Raw genomic sequence first — 18,881 nt, forward strand, 5'->3', positions numbered from 1 at the left:
CCGAGCTCTGCGCTGCCCCGGGCCGCTTTACCTGGCTCATTCACCGCTCGCAGCGATCGCGGCTCAGCCCCGGCCCTCCGGGAGCCCCTCTGCGACCGGGGCAGCGGCCGGGAGGTGCCCGAGGTTCCCTCAGGGGCACCCGCCAGCCCCCCGCCTGCCGCGCACCGGCTCCCTCACGGGACGCGTCTCCTCCGGGCAGCCCGGGGCACTCCGAGCCGGCGTCTCCCGACCCTCCCGGGGGAAGGGGCCCGGGAGGGCGCCTGCCGGGGGCTCGTCCCCTGGCGGGGGGGCGGGGAGGGCGCTGCCCCCCACCGGCCCCGCGCCCGCCCCTCGCGCCCCCTCACGGCTCCCCGGCGGGGCGGGGCCAGCGGCGCCCGTCGGGAGCGGAGCCGAGCCCCGTGCCCGCCGCGGGGCGCTGAGGCGGCGGGGGCCGCGTCCGAGCCATGGCCGAGCCGGGTGCCCGGCGGCGCTGCGGCCGCCCCCTGCTCCTCCTCGCCTGCCTCTTCGCGACCGTCCTCGGCAAGCCCGGAGCCGGCCCCGCTGGCCGTGCCCCCTATGCCGGTAAGGCGCCCCGCGGGGTGAGGGCAGCCCTCTCGAAGCCCGGGCGGGAGCTGCTCACCGGGACGGGCGCTGAGGGGACCGGGGCGGGCTCTGAGGGGGTCCGGGAGCCGCTCGGGTGCGGCGGGGCTGAGGCCAAGCGCGGCCCCTGAGGAGCGCTGAGGAGCCCGGCGGAGGGGACGGGAGAGCCCGGCGGGCAGCGCTGCCGAGGCGCTGAAGCGGCTGTGCCCTGCAGCCCCGCTCCTGTCACCCCTCGCAAAGCCGCCACCCCGGGGCCGTGGTGCTCGCCTTGAGCCGGCGGGAGGGCAAACTTCGCCCAGCCCGAGCCGGTCACCGCAGCGGGCGGTGATCCTGCACGTCTGGAGCGCGGTCACGGCTGTCTGAAGTCCCGACTGCAGTATTCAGGAGCAGAAAGGGAATTCGTGAAGAATAAAATGGACTCTTCTGAGTGTTAGCGCAAAGTTTAAGAAGTGTGGTTTAGGGCCAGTGAATTGCTTTGGCGTCTTGTTTTTAGTTCAGAACACAAAACTGCGATCTGTTACTGCTAAATATGGTTTAGAAGGCGAGTCCTGGTCAGTTGTTAATGAAGCAGTGCTTTTCATCTCCGTGAGAGGTCTTGCGAAGTGCCATTGCTGTGGGGCATTATGTGGTGTATGCAAGTACCTGCAGCCACATTACGCCAAACCTGGCCTTTTGGCACAAGGCAGGAGTTGTAACTTTGAGAACGCACCGTACGTGGTAAGCATAAAGCTGCCTTTTCACGGCGTTTGATCTAAAATAAAATGAGATTTGCTGTTAAGCTTAGGAAACATTACTGCTGCCTGTTATTAAGGTATGGGCCAAACTGAAATAATAATCTCAGTAAGTGCAGTTGACATACCAGTAAAATTATTTTAGGCTGTTGTTTTGCGTGTGGTACAGCAATCATTGTAATGAGTAGAAGTGAATTATGGATGTGACTTTGTTTTGATGATACTTCAAAAGCAAATTAAAATAAATTTGCTGTTTCCTTTAGTTAATAGTTTGGTGATGGACTAACCTTTTATCCTGGATCATTCTGATTTGACAAGACAAAGCATGAGCTGATTTAATATACAGCCAAATCATAAGTTCTGTTCCTTGCTGTGTATCTTAAACGAGCAGGTGAGATTTAAATGCATGGATGGAGCCGGGACTTAACCAGCACCCAGAGCACCGCTGTGCCATGTGTGGGGCTGTGGTGGTGTCTCCTTGGGAGCTCCTTCGCCCCAATGTGCGCCGCTCAGCTTGGCACAACTGATCCTTCTCGTAACCAACGGGGAGCTGCAGGCCTCCTCCTTGGAAGAGGCTCTTGGGTTGTTTTTTTTTGTTGGTTTGTTTTTATTTTTTACTCTTTATATATTTTTTCTTTCTTTGGAGATTTTTAGGAAGAAAAATGTGAACACTGATTTGTGGAGAAACATTGATTTGTGAGGATAAGGAAAAGGAAGTACTTGGGTACTTTCCCACTTTCCACAGTGGTTAAACCTGGTTTTTATTTGATATATTCTGAAATCTCCCACTCTGCCTCTGCTTTTATCAGTTTCTGAATAACTGTGAGCCATGGTTTATATGTTCTAGTGTGTACAAGACTGGAATCAAGCTGCATGAGCAAAATGCTGTTGTGGGCAGAAGGTAATGCCAGCATGCAACTTTTGTAGCACCCAGGGCTGTGCTGGCAACTTGTCAAAAGCCCAAGGCCTGTGTCCTATTTGCATAAAGATTTACATCCATTGATATATTGTTTACTTAGGTTTGCTTCCTCTAAATTAAATCCGTATGAATAAATGGCTTGACCTTTAAAATTCTATGTACTCACTCTTCCTTTTACTCCCTGTGCTCTCCACACTTGCTGTGTAAATGTCTTCTGCTGCTTGCACGCAGCATTCCTCAGTGCTGCCTTTGTGTTTCATCCTCAGTCCTTGCTGGCAGGTCAACAGTTGGATGAGAACGATGCACGTCTCCTATGGTGAGCTGAGGCTAGAAGTGGCCTAAGAGAGGTGACAGACTCCTGCATCTCTTGAATCCAACAGAAAAGGGCCCAGTGGCTTCTAAGATACCAGAACTCCTTCCCTGAGGCTCTGCCCATGCTTCTAGGCAGCCTGTCCATAAATGTGCCCTCTCTGCCAGGCAGGGAGGAGGATCGGAGTTCTCTTATCTGAAAATGGAGCAGAGTGTGGGTGCCAGTGGACTCATAAGGAAGCGCCCTGCACCTGTAGATGGTGCTTCATCAGGAGACTGCCTCTGGCCATGGCTTTGCTGGAGAGCACAGGAAGGTGTTTGGCACATCCGTGTACTTAGCGCACAGCTTGGGTGTTGGGAAAGGGGCAGTTTGTGCTCCAAACAGCACGTCTGAAGAGTGCCACGACAGGGAAGGGGCAGTCTGCAGCTGATCGTGTGTTTCCCAATTAACTGCAAGCTGCGTGGCCATACAGTATGCTGATCTGTTATTTATAGAACTTGCACATGCATTCGTTAATGTGAGCAGTAATTATCCCTTGATAATAAGCTGTTAGGAGATAGTCTGGTTGTACTTTTCAACTACCAAGCAGGAAACTTTCATCTTTTAAATTAAAATTGAATGTAAGAAATATCTTTCCTGCTTTCTGTCTGTGTACTTCTGTCCCTAGTGGTTAGGGCCAAGCAACATCACAGTTCAAAATCCCTGGGAGTTTCATGCCTGCAATAAGGGTGCTGCTGCTGGTTGGCAGCTTATTGCTGTCCTAGGTATGAGAGAAAGTAGAAATCCTCCCAGGAACTTGAAAACCCTGAAATAAATGGAAAATTGTAAAAGTTACTGCAGTAGCTGGTGGCTATAAGGGATGTCGTAGCACACAGTGACAGGAACATAGGACTGTTACCTTTGAGGTACCCAGATAGTGTCTGAAAAGAAGAAAGCAGAACAATTCTGCACAAAGAGCCACCAAGAAGCAATGGTTAAGAATAGCTGCTTTTCGTGTGCTGGTGGGGTTTGGTTTGGCTTCGGTGAGTTTTCTGTGCTTGTGGTGGTGTTTGGCTTTATTTCTTAGCCAGGGGAGAACAAAAGGCCCATAGGAAACTCAGAACACAGGGACTTTGGGCTCTTGCTGAGTAAACTGGGCAGAGTTGGTGGTCATCCTGCTTCAACTTAGGGGCATCCTAATAACAGCTGTTCTGTGCTTTCTGGATGCTTATTGCTAACTGGGTACTTGAACTTTCAGCAGCTGCCAGCAATCTGTTCACTAAGGCACAGAAGGAGAAGTAGGGAAAAATACTGACAGTCATGCAGAAACTGTCTCGATCATTTTAAAGGGGGGGGGGGAATCAATGAAAAGACTAACATAATAAATTGAGCATAAAACGTGTTCACACCTCTTCTGATCAGTGAAGCGGTGGCAGGAGGTTCTTGAAAATGCAAAGAAAGCTTTAGACAGAAAGAGATCTGTGTAGTTACTATTGAAAATCATCTTGTTCTGCTTTTTCCTGTCTGCTGCATTATGAATGTGGCTTGCTGTTAAAGTCATCACCAGCTACCCAAACACTGTGGTGCAACCAGGGCTGTAAACTTAGAGGAAAAACACAAATGCTGAATGTAGAAAAAATTGGAGTTTATTGGAAAGATGGAAACGTATTTTAATTTCTCTCCAAATGACCACTGAACAGTTTTAGAATAAGGTGTAAACTGTTGCTGTTGCACTTGTAGCCTTCAAGGTGCTTCCTTTGTTATAAATCATGTAAAATGTACTAAACAAAATAGATTATCACCTTAAAAATGCAAGTGCACGGAAAGTACACTTAGTAGTGTTATTTTCATTGTAGTGATATTTGGTTATGTATCTGCATTAAGAATACGTATTTATTTGAAATGTGCACCTTAACATTAGGTTCCTAAAAAGTGACCCCTTACCCATCTCCCCTGGACCATGAATCTCATCTCCAGGCACACCAGGTGGCGATCCAAGGACAACCTGAGGTTGCTACCGCTCAGTTCTATCAATTAGGAAATGCTTTGACTTAAGTCATTTATTCCTGGAGTTCCCACGTGTTCTTTTTCTAAGGAAGTGTATGTGTTTTGTCACTACTATTATTACTGCTTGCAATTTAGCAAACAGGATGCTTCAACTACAAACTGTGACAAAGTTGGTAGCTTTCTGTTTTAAATCATGAGCGTGCTTTGCAGAGAGAAACTTTTGGCCAACTAGCAGCTCCATGACTGAGGGCTCTTTGTGTTCTTGGCATGGAATCACTGAAAAGATTGAGTGGGGGAGAGTTTCAGGTGTAAGTAGTAGTAGACATTGTCACTGGGTTTGTCATGGAACAGGATGGCTACTGCCTTGGGTTTAGGACACAGAACTTAACTGACGTCAGCCCAAGTAAAGCCATGTAAGCACAGGGGTGCTCAGAATGGCCCTTCAGAGGCTACGAAACCTTCCCAGAGGGTGGGGCAGTTTGCTGGTGGCAGAGCTGGGGGCTTCCATCTCCTCGCTGTCTGGTTTAGGGCAAGACTCATGCTGCGGATTGTTTGCTTGCTAATCACGTGTCCTGGTTTCAGTTAGCACAGAATTAATTTTCTTCCTAGTAGCTGGTGGAATGCTGTGTTTTGGCTTAGAATGAGAAGAGTGCTGATAACACCCCGATGCTTTAATTGTTGCAGAGCAGTGCTTATACTAAGCCAAGGACATCTCAGCCTTTGCTCTGTCCTGCCAACGGGCAGGCTGGGGGGTGCAGTAAGAGCTGGGAGGGGACAGACCCAGGACAGGTGACCCAAACTAGCCAAAGGGGTATTCCATACCATCTGACGTCATGCTAAACAATATATAGGGGTGGCTAGCCGGGGGGAGGGGGCCGGACTGCTCGGGGTTAGGCTGGGCATCGGTCAGCGGGTGGTGAGCAATTGCATTGTGCATCACTTGTTTGTACATATTATTAGTAGTAGTACTATTATCATCATTGTATTATTATTATTATTATTATTATTATTATTATTATTATTATTTTCCTGTCTTATTAAACTGTCTTTATCTCAACTCACGGGCTTCACTTTCCATTTCTCTCCCCCGTCCCAGAGAGGGAGGGGGGAGGGTGAGCGAACGGCTGCGTGGTATTTAGCTGCCAGCCGGGTTAAACCACGACAGTCTTTTAGCCCGATGGAGGAGTGATCAAGGAGGGTACAGGGGTGGTGAAGGAGAAAGGGAGAGTGATCAAGTAAGAAAAATTATCTTCCCCTTTCCCCTCCACAGATTGACTCCCTAATGAAAAAAGGCAACAGATACAATTGCTAATAGTTTCCAAAATACAGTTTCCAAAGTACAGAATCGAAGATGTTACTGAGTACAAATACCAGGTTAGAGTCATGGCCAGATATTTCATCATCTCATAAGCCACTGATACAACACACAGTACCATAATGGTCTGAAACCAGGGCCCGGAGAGGATAAACAACATGACAGAGAGCACATACGGAAAATAACATGCTATAATACTCAATTTGGAAAACAGGCGCAGCACAGTTGAGATTAAAGCAATCAGCATTATGACAAGTGACTATTAAGCAGGTCTAATACTTATACCAATTTTATTTTAACACACTCTGGTCAGATCTGCCGTTATCTCAACCTTTCGAGCCCCACGTTGGGCGCCAAAAAGACTGTCGTGGTTTAACCCGGCTGGCAGCTAAATACCACGCAGCCGTTCGCTCACCCTCCCCCCTCCCTCTCTGGGACGGGGGAGAGAAATGGAAAGTGAAGCCCGTGAGTTGAGATAAAGACAGTTTAATAAGACAGGAAAATAATAATAATAATAATAATAATAATAATAATAATAATAATACAATGATGATAATAGTACTACTACTAATAATATGTACAAACAAGTGATGCACAATGCAATTGCTCACCACCCGCTGACCGATGCCCAGCTTAACCCCGAGCAGTCCGGCCCCCTCCCCCCGGCTAGCCACCTATATATTGTTTAGCATGACGTCAGATGGTATGGAATACCCCTTTGGCTAGTTTGGGTCACCTGTCCTGGGTCTGTCCCCTCCCAGCTCTTACTGCACCCCCCAGCCTGCCCGTTGGCAGGACAGAGCAAAGGCTGAGATGTCCTTGGCTTAGTATAAGCACTGCTCTGCAACAATTAAAGCATCGGGGTGTTATCAGCACTCTTCTCATTCTAAGCCAAAACACAGCATTCCACCAGCTACTAGGAAGAAAATTAATTCTGTGCTAACTGAAACCAGGACATCACGCTACTCATAGGTTTTATCCTCTTTTTGCTCACCTCCGACCGGTGTAGCCAGCCTGCTGTCCTAAGCCATTAACTGTATTTCCCTTTTCACTCCTTCTGTACTTGTTTTCTGTTTAGCACCAGTTCTTCAGAATCTTTTTCTTGGTGCTAACACCAGTAACAAACTTAAGCAGTTCCACACCTTGTAATCCTAAAAGCATACAGACACACAGAAAGGAGAACTTGAACACCTGCAATTTGTGTGATGGGTGAGATGTGTGGTCCTAGGAAATAAAATATCCAAAGGTGGGGGGTTATTTACTTTATTTTTGCCAGCTCTTGTTATGCTTTTACTATCTCCAACCTGCCCACGGAGCTCTCCTGGATGGAAGCTCCTCTTAGCGGGCAGCATGCCCCAGTGTAGCAGGAAGCACAGCAGCTAACCAAAAGTCTGGGAGGAGCATGGATATTGCTGTGAAAGAAAGAAGTCTGAGAAAACTAGTTGGATGATATTGTTAGCAAATGTGGTCATCCTATTAATTGGTGAGTATACTGTAGGTCCAAGTGAAAAATGTTTGAAAACACTTTTTTTTTAAGCCAGGAAAAGCGTTAAGGGAGCACGTCCTTGTTTAGCACAGCATAAGAGAAGCTGCCCCTGGACAGCGTGTACCCTGAAGGTGCTGTGCTGGTGTACCAGAGGTCGTCTTACAGGAGCATGGACACTGTGGCAGTGCAGCTCTGCCTCTGCATTGCTTCAAGGTCAATTATCAGAGAGAGAATACCCAGCTGTGTCGTCACTGCAGATTGTTCAGAAATGCAGTACGGTGTCCTAACTGTAAAAGGGAAATGTAATTAATGCTAATACAAAACCCAGGGATTTATGAAACATTAGGCTGAAATATATACGAAACTATTCATAATTCAGGAAATAGGGATATAGAAATAAAGAAATTAAGTTGTATCCTCAGGAAGTATTCTTTCAGGTGTCTGCAAAAAGCAGGACCTGGCAAATCCATGTAGTTACAAATAAGAAGTTGTCCCTGGCTAACGAGGGTACTTGGAGCTTGTAAAGTATCAGTACAAACAAGTACACCTTAACCCAATAGCTGTGATGGGTTGCATGCATGCAATGCCGTGTTGCTGCATCCTTCTGGGCAGCAATCCTTATGTCCGAAGTGTTTCCATGCGTCCAGCACAGCAGCAGCCAGGGTACAGGGTGAGCTGCCCCTTTGCTCCCTGCCCCTCCGCGTCCCTGTGGCAGCACACGGGTAATGGGGCAGGCAGTTGTGCAGCACACACAGGTAACAGCTCAAGGACCAGCGACGTGGTGTTTGCCGATGAGCGACGTACTGCGTAAACAGAGGGGTGTTTTGGAGCAGGAGGGTGGGCTGTGTGAAAACCCAAGTGCTGATTTGGCATGCAACAAGAGCTGTTCAGCCGCACCTTAGCATACGGTGGGATTTCCAGGGAAAGGCATCCTGCTGTTCCTGCTTTGCTGATCCTTTCTGAAGCCACAATTCTGCTTTTATCCCGACTTGGAAATTTCAGGCACAAGCCAGTTTGGGCTCATAATGCTGTTTCTCCTGGGCTGTCCCAGAGCTGCAGTGCAGGAGGCAGGGAGCCCTCACAGGGCTGGGCTGGCAGCACAGCGCTGTAATGGATGGCAGGAAACGAAAAACTTGGGTGCCCTAGGTGCCTAGGCCCAGCTGAATTGATGCCCTGATGGGGTTAGGCAGTCAAATGCAAGCCCTCGAACTGTTGATCAAGTTGTGAGGCGGATCTTGAGAACTGTGTTAAAGTGAGAGCTGGTGTGCAGTGTGGTGCTACCTGCCCAGGTTCAGCTCAGTAATCTGAGGCAAGTGTGAAAGCTTAGTCTTGTGTCTGACAGTCTGTGGTTCGCTGAATGTTTATGATAATAAACTTCAAATAGAAATTGTTTATTTAACTGACCCTTTTGTTTTCTTTCCCTTCTTCAATGAAAAAGCCTAAATACCATGACTGATTTTTCTGCATGTGTCATTCACTACTTTATGTCTGCTATGTACACCAAATTCACCTCCTTGCCAAACAAAATAATGTTAATCTTTTAAATCTCTACTCATGTGGATGTCTGCCTCTGCTTTTAATCCAGTTATGCCATTTCTGGTGCTTTTCTATTCTTGATGCATCTTTTTTTAGACTGGTAGCGAGCACATCATTTCTAGAAAGGTCGTGCCATGCATGTATGTCATGTCAGTTGGGTTAAATCCCGTCAGTGAGCAGCAAAAATCCTTTCCTAAAGCAGGTGCTCCTGTCTCCTGCTTCTTGCTCTGAACTCGGCCTGGGCATTGGAGGCCCTCCCGAAGCTGTTCTGGTCAGGGCGATGCCTGCAGCTTGTGCTGCTTCTGGAGACAGTGCTCTTGTTCCACGCTGCCTTCACCTGAAAGCTCTTCTTACACAGGTTATTTTTTGGGTACAGATCTTTCCTCCTCTCTCCCCGAATCTTCCCCATGTTCATCCTTGTCATGTTATTTAGGGTATATAATTTTTGACATCATGTCTCATAACAGAGAAACGTGAAGCTTTACCCTAGATTGGGTAGCAGTGTTTCTACTGATTGTACGTCAGTGAGACAACAGGGGTAAAGGCCTCAACTCTTGTGGGTCCTTTAAGATAAAGGACAGCCGTTGCTTGATGGAGTACCTAGGATGACTTAGATACCTGCTTTCAAATGTGGGCTGCTCTCTGCCTGCAGTTCCTACATTTACAGTGCTTTTATCCAAAGCTCTTCCAGGTGTTCTGTTTGCTGTTCTTTGTAAGCTGCCCACAAAGATTTTTGGCTGTTCTGGGCCATCAGTTGGTCTCCAGGCCTTGAGATGGATCCTTGTGTACTCAGAAAATGAGCTAACTGCATGCTATTACTTAAAAAGAAAGGTGCCTTCCAGTCTATAAAAAGTTAGAATAAATAGAGGAATCACTGGTAAATAGATTAGCACGTGTTTTTAAAGTACAAAACGGAGGGGGAAGGGGGGAGAGAGCTCTTATGCATCATAGATGCATAACCATGAGAAGAAGTAAGGCGTGGAACATGAAGATGATTGTATTTCAAACAGGAGCACAAGTTATGCGATATACTGAAGACCTGTATAGTGTGGGTGCAGGTTTTAGGAAGTGCTACCTTGGTTTAGAATGATAAAACTTCGGTCCCATATACGTTTTCAGTTGTAGAGGCTTTCTGTAATTACACGACACCAGATCAATGACATAAGTGCGTTTTGCCTTTATTATTGGTAACGTTATCCTTGTGTTCGTGAGTCATAGATTTAAAGACTGCGATAGTGGTATGGAGATGCTAATAAAAGCAGGTAAGCAATACATATGCACAACGTTGGCCACACTTCCAGATGAAAGGGGATGAGATGAGAAATCTAATACTGCATAAACATAATTGCAGCTGTTTGGACACAGGAAGGCAGATGTACTCTGTTCATTTAAATCAATGTTAATAAGTTATTTTTGTTGTATAGGCATATCTGAACCATCTTTTATTGCTAAAAGTGAAGATCGCTTGTTTAAACACTTATTTGAAGACTATCAAAGATGGGTTCGTCCAGTGGAACGCTTGAATGATACAATAAAAATCAAGTTTGGTCTTGCAATCTCTCAGCTAGTAGATGTGGTATGTATTTACTTTTTTCCCTACTTATTACAATTTTTGAATGCAGTATGAGGTGAATTAAGTGTGCATATTTTAGCTTACATATGGTAGATTAAACATTTAAAATGATTATAAGCATAATGAGAAATACATTGTAGAAGGGGGCATGAAGCAGTGTTGACAAATTAATTGAGAAAACAAGGGGCTTTTATGTTTAGCAGTTTTCAGCCGCCCCCCCCCCCAAAAAAAAAAAAAAAAAAAAAAGTGAGTGAAATGCTTAATAAGCCTAGGGAATTGTGTTTTAATATACTTATTCACTAGGAAAACAACAACAACAAAAAAAAAAAAGCCAAATTTTAGAGCCTTATTTGTCAACTCTTTTTTAAAATTCAGTAACACTTGCAAATACTACTCCTTTTTTTTCCCCTTCCTAACCAGGAAAAAATAAACAATATCCCTGAAAGCCTTCAAATACATTGCTTCCATAGTAAGAAAGATTATCTCTTGGCATTACTTATCATGTAAAAAAGATGAACCAGATTTTGTTTTCTGAAACTTTTAACTTCAGAATATTCTTCTCATGTTGAATACATTAGTTATGGCTGCAAGAGGGGTTTTTCATCTTATAGCTCTTTTCCTCTTAGAAAATCAGTAAGACTGCATGAAATACAGTCAAAATAAAATGAAGGGAGGAAAGAGACACAGAAGAGGAAAAATGCAGCTTTTAAAAAAGTAAAGTGTAAAAGGCTCTCATATAAATGTACTTACCAAAGACTGGAATGTTTTTAGAAGTGTTTTCTGTATTTAAAATTACAAACCTGTATGAACTATAGAGGTTAGTTACTATGAATGTGCTGTGCAATCTTTTTCATAAATGCACTTAATTTTTATAGGATGAGAAAAATCAATTGATGACAACAAATGTCTGGTTGAAACAGGTATGTGTAAAATATGAGTAAAAAAATCTGAAGTTTCATAACTGCAAATCAAAAGTCGGAAGTAACGTTGTTAAATATTTATGTATTGAGAACTTAAGTGCATAAATTCTTGTTTTATGTATTATCTTTACAAAATGTCCCTAGAAATGCTTTAAAGGATTAATTGCTATAAAAGCCAGATTAAAAAAAAAAAAAAAAAAAGTAAATTGGGAGGAAGAAAAAGTACCTGATTAAAAGAAACCTGACACTGCACTGCACGGCTATTTAACAGACCAAGGCATGTGTATACCCATGAAAGTTACTGCTTTGGTACATAAGCTTTCTTTTAAAAACTGTGTTAAGAAAAGTATGATGGATTTGTGTAATCTTTTGTATTATTGTTTAATGTATTTCTGTTGTCAGAAGCTGGATAACTACCACTGAAGAATTTCAGAGTTGTATATGCTTGCTACAGAAAGCTACTTTTTCCTCTTAAGAAAATTTGTTTATCATCAGGAGAAAGCCTTAAGCCTGATAATAATCGAAGTCCAACAGTACAGTTAGTGGCCACTGTGAGCTTGGGAAATGCTTCTCACAAATCATTCTCAATTTAAGTTTGAGGAATGGTTGCAGACCCTAATTGTACTTACATGATAACTAAATTATTTTTATTTGGGCAACTGCCTTTTGTTTTTCTTGGTTCTTCACATTCTCTTCTTCTCCAGTAACTAAGTTCAGGCATTTATTTTCCGGAAAACTTTGTTGCTACTTAGCAAGTATGAGATAGGAATATGTTGATGAGAAAACTGTTCTCTCTGGGTAATTTCTGCAAAACTTGTTGCAGTTAAACCAGTTCAAATGAAGTAAGAACTGGCCTGACTGTGTTTAAAATTATGTCTTATGTCTAACTCTTAGAAACTTCCATTTTTTTTTCTTCTTGAGATTTTAATTCAAATATAAAAATACCAAAATACTACTATGTTTTTAATGGTGTTATTTTTAGCATTGCTGGTGGAAATAGGACAGTGAGTTTTTTCTGTTTGTTTTGATGAAAAACTTTATATTGCTTCTGATCACTTTGCAAATTTCTCGATGTTCATTCAGAACCTGTTTTTTTTTTCCTCCAAATTTAATTGTTTCAGCTTATAATACCTTTTATTTGAGTAAATATGCTCTGAAAAATGAATTTAATATTTTAAGGTCTCTGCAGAAGTACTGTGAATTGGCTCTTATAACAGAAAACAAACATGATGATATCGGTTGTCTGTTCAGCATATTCAGTGTTGTATGCTTCAGAAGAGTTTTAGAAGTTTCATGCATTTATTTATTTCAAATTGCCTTTATATCTGTTTTCATCAGATCTTGTCCTGCCTAAATAAACTTCACAATTATGATTTTTTCATTTCATGCATCTACAGGAATGGATAGATGTAAAATTAAGATGGAATCCTGAAGACTATGCTGGTATAACATCTATTCGTGTCCCATCAGATTCTATTTGGATTCCAGACATTGTGTTGTATGACAAGTAAGATTTTAATCTTTTCATATAAAATACATTTAGTCTTTCTCACTTTACCATCCAAGCTGCATGTACAGGGCTCGCTGAATGGACCTGCATGTACATTTAGTAGAGCTAAGAATGTGTAGAAGACATTAGAATTTGCCTCCAAATGCATATTGATTTTGTTGCTATGTAAAATGCAAGTTTTGGTTTGCTTCTGTATAGCATTTCCAGTCTTCGAAAAGTTTATTTCCACTTATTCATATTAACTCTTTGTTAATTAGAAGACAACGTCTTGCACAGTGTTGAGTACAAACTAATAGTGTAGAGGGAGTGTGTGATGGGAGATGATTAATCAACTCATGCTGTTTTAAGTCATATTCAGCATGGATTTAAAATGAAGGACCCGCAACTGTAAGTTTGTTTTCTGTAAAGTAATGGATCCCAGAAGAAATAAATTTTGAATGAGCCTTTCTGCTTAATTCAGGTGCGTGTACAACACTTTTACTTTTTATGACTTGCTGAGATGAGAAAAGCTGTTACACTGATTATAACTTCAAGTTTGGAGGTGGCACCAAGTATTATCTGTCTAGAGTGTTGTTTTTTTTCTTGAATGATAATGATTTTATGAAATTTAAATATATTTATGCTGTATTAGCAATAGAAACATTGGAGTTTGGTCATGGGGCTAAAAGTCAGGATTTTTACAATCCCTTGCTTTAATCATCAGAACCACCTACAGTTGTACAGATATTTTCATGACTTGAAAATGTTCTTCACTATTGAAAATCTGTCTACCTGTATGAGATTCAGGTTTAAAAAACAAAACAAAACAAAAACAAACAAACAAACAAAAACCACCCACCAAAAAACAACCAAAAAAACTTGAGAAGTGGACTCTGCAATACAAAATTTTGAAGGAGCAAACAGCTGAAATGACATTAATGAAACATATTTTCCTATTTAAAACACACACACTCCATCATAAATGCATACATATATCTCTTTTTCAGTGCAGATGGACGTTTTGAGGGAACGTCTACAAAAACTGTGGTAAAATATGATGGCACCATTGCTTGGACTCCACCAGCAAACTATAAAAGTTCTTGTACTATTGATGTAACCTTCTTTCCTTTTGACCTCCAAAACTGCTCTATGAAATTTGGTTCCTGGACTTACGATGGCTCACAAGTTGATATAATTCTAGAAGATTATGATGTTGACAAGAGAGACTTTTTTGATAATGGAGAATGGGAAATAGTGACTGCAACAGGGAGCAAAGGAAATAGAACTGACGGATGCTGCTGGTATCCCTTTGTTACATATTCGTTTATAATTAGACGTCTGCCACTCTTTTACACGTTGTTTCTCATTATTCCTTGTATCGGACTTTCATTTCTAACTGTCCTTGTCTTCTATCTTCCTTCAAATGAAGGTGAAAAAATTTCCCTTTGCACTTCAGTCCTGGTATCTTTGACTGTTTTTCTTCTTGTCATTGAAGAGATTATTCCATCATCTTCTAAAGTTATCCCACTTATAGGAGAGTACTTGGTGTTTACTATGATATTTGTGACATTGTCCATTGTGATAACTGTCTTTGCTATCAATATTCATCATCGCTCTTCGTCTACACACAATGCTATGGCACCTTGGGTTCGCAAGATATTTCTTCACAAGCTTCCCAAGCTGCTTTGCATGAGAAGTCACGTAGATAGATACTTTGCGCAGAAGGAGGAAACAGGAAATATGAACGGATCAGAGTCATCTAGGAACACCTTGGAAGCAGCTCTAGATTCTATCCGGTATATTACGAGGCATGTTATGAAGGAAAATGAAGTTCGTGAGGTGGGTGTATTAGTCATATTACACTAATCTTGTTAGAAGTAGAAATTAAACAAGTAATGGTTTGGTAAGTGGTTGCATATTAAATATGAGCTAGGATTTCAAATTTTTGTACTTCATGGGAAAGAAGTATGCTACAATACGGAGATACTGGGCTGTCCTTGGATTCTTTAAGTACTTCTCTCTTTTTCTTTTTTTTCTTTTTTTTTTTTTTTTTAAGAAATAAACTCATGTTAATTATATGTTTTCAGTCACTTGTCTGTTATAAGAGCATGTACTGTTAACATCCAGCAGCACTGCAGGTATTTTCATGTTGAAATAAATAGGTATTTATTATTTTAATTTTGTACCTGAAGGCTACCTGAAACATATGTTTGGTTTACATCTTCACAATAAATACTGCTAAGCCTTATTTTGGAGCTTTTGATTCCAAATAAAAGCATTTTTTTTAATTCCATAATTTGTATTATTTCAAATACAGGCTATTACTGTGTATTAGCCATTTTGTGCTGCGACTGCACATGGACTCAACAATCATAAGAGGTTTCTTGTAGCCCTATCATTATTGGTTTTTAAATTATATTGAAAGATGTCTGAGGGTTGTTTTTTCAGTCTGTACATTTGCACTCTGAACTATCCTTAGTGGGTATTCACACCATGCAGGTAAGAGCATTATGAATTTATTTTCTTTCCTTGCTTTGAAACTGGCACCACTGGAGCATGAGAGATCGACCTGCTATTTTCAGGCCAGTATAGAAATACAGAAGTTTGCTGCCTGGTCTCATGATGTTGCTACATGTTTCCGACAGTGAAGTCTGAGCTTCTTTCAATTTACACAGAAATGATTGTCTTCAGAAGTTGCTAGTTGTTGAGAGGTATGTGCTCCTGTGCTAGTCTAGGAGTAAGCTAACTGCTCTGATGCAGCTTCTCAGGACTCTGTTATCGCAAGAGATACAGCCTGGATTTTGAATAATTGTGCTATCTACTGTACTGGTATATCCACTGTACTGTTAAAACAGGATCAGTGTATATGCAATACATTGTATAGCCATGCCTTGTTTATACAAGGCGAAAAGAGTAGTTTGCTATTAAATATATAATTTCCAGTAAAATGATAGTTAGTTTTTTTTCTTACTGAGCCTACTCTGACTATGAGTGACAAGAAAGATGATAGCTTTTTTTTGTTTTGTTTTGTTTTGTTTTGTTTTGTTTTGTTTTGGTGAAGCGTTGTTGTGATTCTAAACCTTAGAACTGAATACATAGATGACAGGGGGACTCACCTGTGTTTTGTTATTTGGCCTCCAGAGAATGCAAGTTTTACCTGCAGAAAGTTGTTAGCCCTGATTGTTGAAAATAAAATGTACACAACTGGTGTTGTAGCCTTGCCTCTTAGGAAGCAGTAGGCCTGGGAAATGCAGACAGCTCCATTTCAAATGAAACATACTTGTTTGGCAGGGTTTTAATTTTCTTGTGTAACTATATTACACATACTTGCAACACTGTGTGTAGATAGGAGTGATCCTATCAAAAAGGAAAAGAGCTTTGAAAGTACTGTAAGTATTCTCCCTGGTGTGTAATTCCCTGCAGTGATAACATAAGTTTTCAGGTTTTGTATATAACAGTAGACACAGCTATTGTATTAATCTTATACAACTTTTGCATCTAGCTCCTGCCTGGGAACTCTACTTTGTGATGAGGCTGTGGCATGAATCCTAAATCCTTCTATGTTATAAAATTGCCTACAGGTTTTTCTCTATATATAGTTGAGGATGTGCAATGCTTGTTAGGGTCAGTTGCTCCATTAAAATCTAATATTTGTGCTGTATGGTTTACCATAAAGAGAAGTCATAAAGAGAAGTTTGTTCCTGCTCTAGGTCATAGTGTGATTCTTATATGTAGTGTGTGTGTGTTTGTGTGTGTAAATATAAAAGAGGAGTTATCAAATTGACCTGATTAGGAGGGGGAAGCAAATGTGAAGTGGTTAACTATTGCAGGGTTTGATGCTTGATGCTGTATTTTTACCTGTTCCTGCATGTACTGAACAGCTCTTATATGTTCTTTGTTTTTTAGGTTGTTGAAGACTGGAAATTTATTGCTCAGGTGCTTGATCGAATGTTCTTATGGACTTTTCTTCTGGTTTCAATAATTGGATCACTTGTGTTATTTATTCCGGTTATTCATAAATGGGCAAGTATAATAGTACCTATGCACATAGGCAGTACAAATGCATAAAATAGTTTTGGATCTGTCTCTTGCTGACATCCTTCTCTAAAAAGTTTGCAGTAACTCTGTTTCCATGCATGTTCTTTATAGGCATGTTTCTGATAAGAAAAAAATGAAAAACCCCAAGCCATAATATTGTTTTGATGTTAAAGCATGACATATAGGACACCCAGAAGTCAATTTACTTAGTGCCAGTCTACTAATATACTTCTAAATCAGGTCAGGCTCTAAAGAACCTTTTCAAGCACTTGCATGTATATGTCAGAAACAGTATATACTGACACCTACTGAGAAGTAGAAGGATTTAAAAATTTGTAATGATGATTGCTGTAGTCTTATTATTAAATTACTATGCAAATTGTTCTATTGCATATTAAATGTTCGCAGATACTTACACAGTAGAGTTGCTTATTTCAATTTATTATAGTATGCAAAGGTGAATTTGTATTGGCATCAGCTGTCTTCAGTGTATTGTAATTGTACGGAGTTTCTACAGCGTAAATGAAAAATGATGATAAAAATATAATCTGAACTTTATGCATATTCAGCATACAAATAGTGATTTGTCTGTGTTGTGTCTTCATAAATTTTCAGTGGAATTTGCTGCTGAACTTAAAACCTTTTTAACTCTATCATACTAATGTGAACACATAACACAGTAGTCCTTAAAACACTTACAGGATACATGGATATTGAGATCTCTGTATCAGCTATGGAAAGAGAGGCAAAGGCAATTAAATGAGGTGTCCAAGTTGCACAATTGTTCTAACATGTCAGAGCATTCAGATTTCTTTATTCTTGATGAAGATTGTGATACTAATCTTAGTTGCAAACATGTTGCGTTTTCCCAACCTTGTTTGCTTTGCAGAATTAAGTTTTGGAGCACAAATAGCAGGAATTTGAAGAATGAATTTCTGAAGGAAATAGGCTGAAAATTCATATGCCATGTAACAAAGTACAGACGATTAAATTTTCGCATATGTTAAACAGAATTTAGAAAATTACCTTTATAGGTTCTCTCACTTACAGAATCACATATAACTGAACAGTAAGGACTTAAAGCTTTCCATTCTTTCTCTTTTTTTTCTGTGTTGAAAACTAAATAACATGTGTATATATATTGCAACTTTTTAATTATATCATTAAAATATATTTTAATAATGAATTTAAATTCAAATTCATTTCAATGCCACTTTTAAGAAAAGTTTTATTTCTGAAAGAGACGAGAGTGTTTTCCTACACCTAAGTTTTGATAGTTACTTACGATGTTATTTTATAACACATTTGTATCCTGCAAGACTAATGGAGTAATGTAAAGGATGAACAAATCTTGGTGAGTTTTTTGTTTGGTTAAATTCTCAGACCAATAATAGCATGTTTAGGTGAAAAGTTTAATGTAAATTGTTATATTGTTAATAATGTAAGTAATCGTAGTTATGGATTTGGGGAAAAGATACATTTTTCCTCTCTCTATCACTTTTAGAATAGCTCTATTTGACATTGTATTGATTATAATACTGATTGCTAATGTCATAACTTATATATAACTAGAAGTTTATTTCAAAATCTTTCGCCTGCAGAATGTTCTTGGTTTTGTATAGCTTCTTCAGTCTCATTGGCAGGGAAATGATGCCAACCAATGTTCTATTTTCTTTTTAATATTTTTTTTAAATCTATTTCAAATAATTATGATTGAAAAAGGAATCTCTTCTTCAGATATACGATTACATATGTCATTAGATATCAGTATATTCTGTATTTCCGCAATAACTTATTTTAAAGTTGAATTTAAATGATTATCTAATTTAATCCATTAATTACATTTTTAACTTTCTCAGTATTACTAAGACTAATGCATCAGTAACTTTGTGTGAAAATGAGAAGTGCTTTAGTTATCTTTTCTCTTCAAAATCAAAATTTCTTTTTATATTCCTCCTTGGTTTTGAATTGCTTATTGAAATTTATCTGAACAGAAAAC

The 18,881-nt window shown here is 40.8% G+C and overlaps 1 protein-coding gene across 1 annotated transcript; it reads left to right on the plus strand.

Annotated features, from left to right (window-relative positions):
• Positions 1–379: 379 nt before the first annotated feature.
• On the plus strand, positions 380–18,873 carry CHRNA5 (cholinergic receptor nicotinic alpha 5 subunit). Its single transcript, XM_082769202.1, has 6 exons — positions 380–561; positions 10,287–10,438; positions 11,311–11,355; positions 12,753–12,862; positions 13,852–14,683; positions 16,751–18,873. The coding sequence occupies exons 1-6, from the start codon at positions 444–446 to the stop codon at positions 16,910–16,912; spliced, it is 1,419 nt and encodes a 472-aa protein (XP_082625328.1). The 5' UTR covers positions 380–443; the 3' UTR covers positions 16,913–18,873.
• The last annotated feature ends 8 nt before the right edge of the window (positions 18,874–18,881 follow it).

This window comes from Aythya marila, assembly GCF_965140915.1.
Source record: "Aythya marila genome assembly, chromosome: 11".
NCBI lineage: Eukaryota > Metazoa > Chordata > Aves > Anseriformes > Anatidae > Aythya > Aythya marila.

Coding starts and splice junctions, on each gene's coding strand:
- CHRNA5 (XM_082769202.1), top strand. CDS start 444: ATGGCCGAGCCGGGTGCCCGGCGGCGCTGCGGCCGCCCCCTGCTCCTC. Junction 562..10,286: donor TGGCCGTGCCCCCTATGCCG/GTAAGGCGCCCC, acceptor TTTGTTGTATAG/GCATATCTGAACCATCTTTT. Junction 11,356..12,752: donor CAAATGTCTGGTTGAAACAG/GTATGTGTAAAA, acceptor ATGCATCTACAG/GAATGGATAGATGTAAAATT.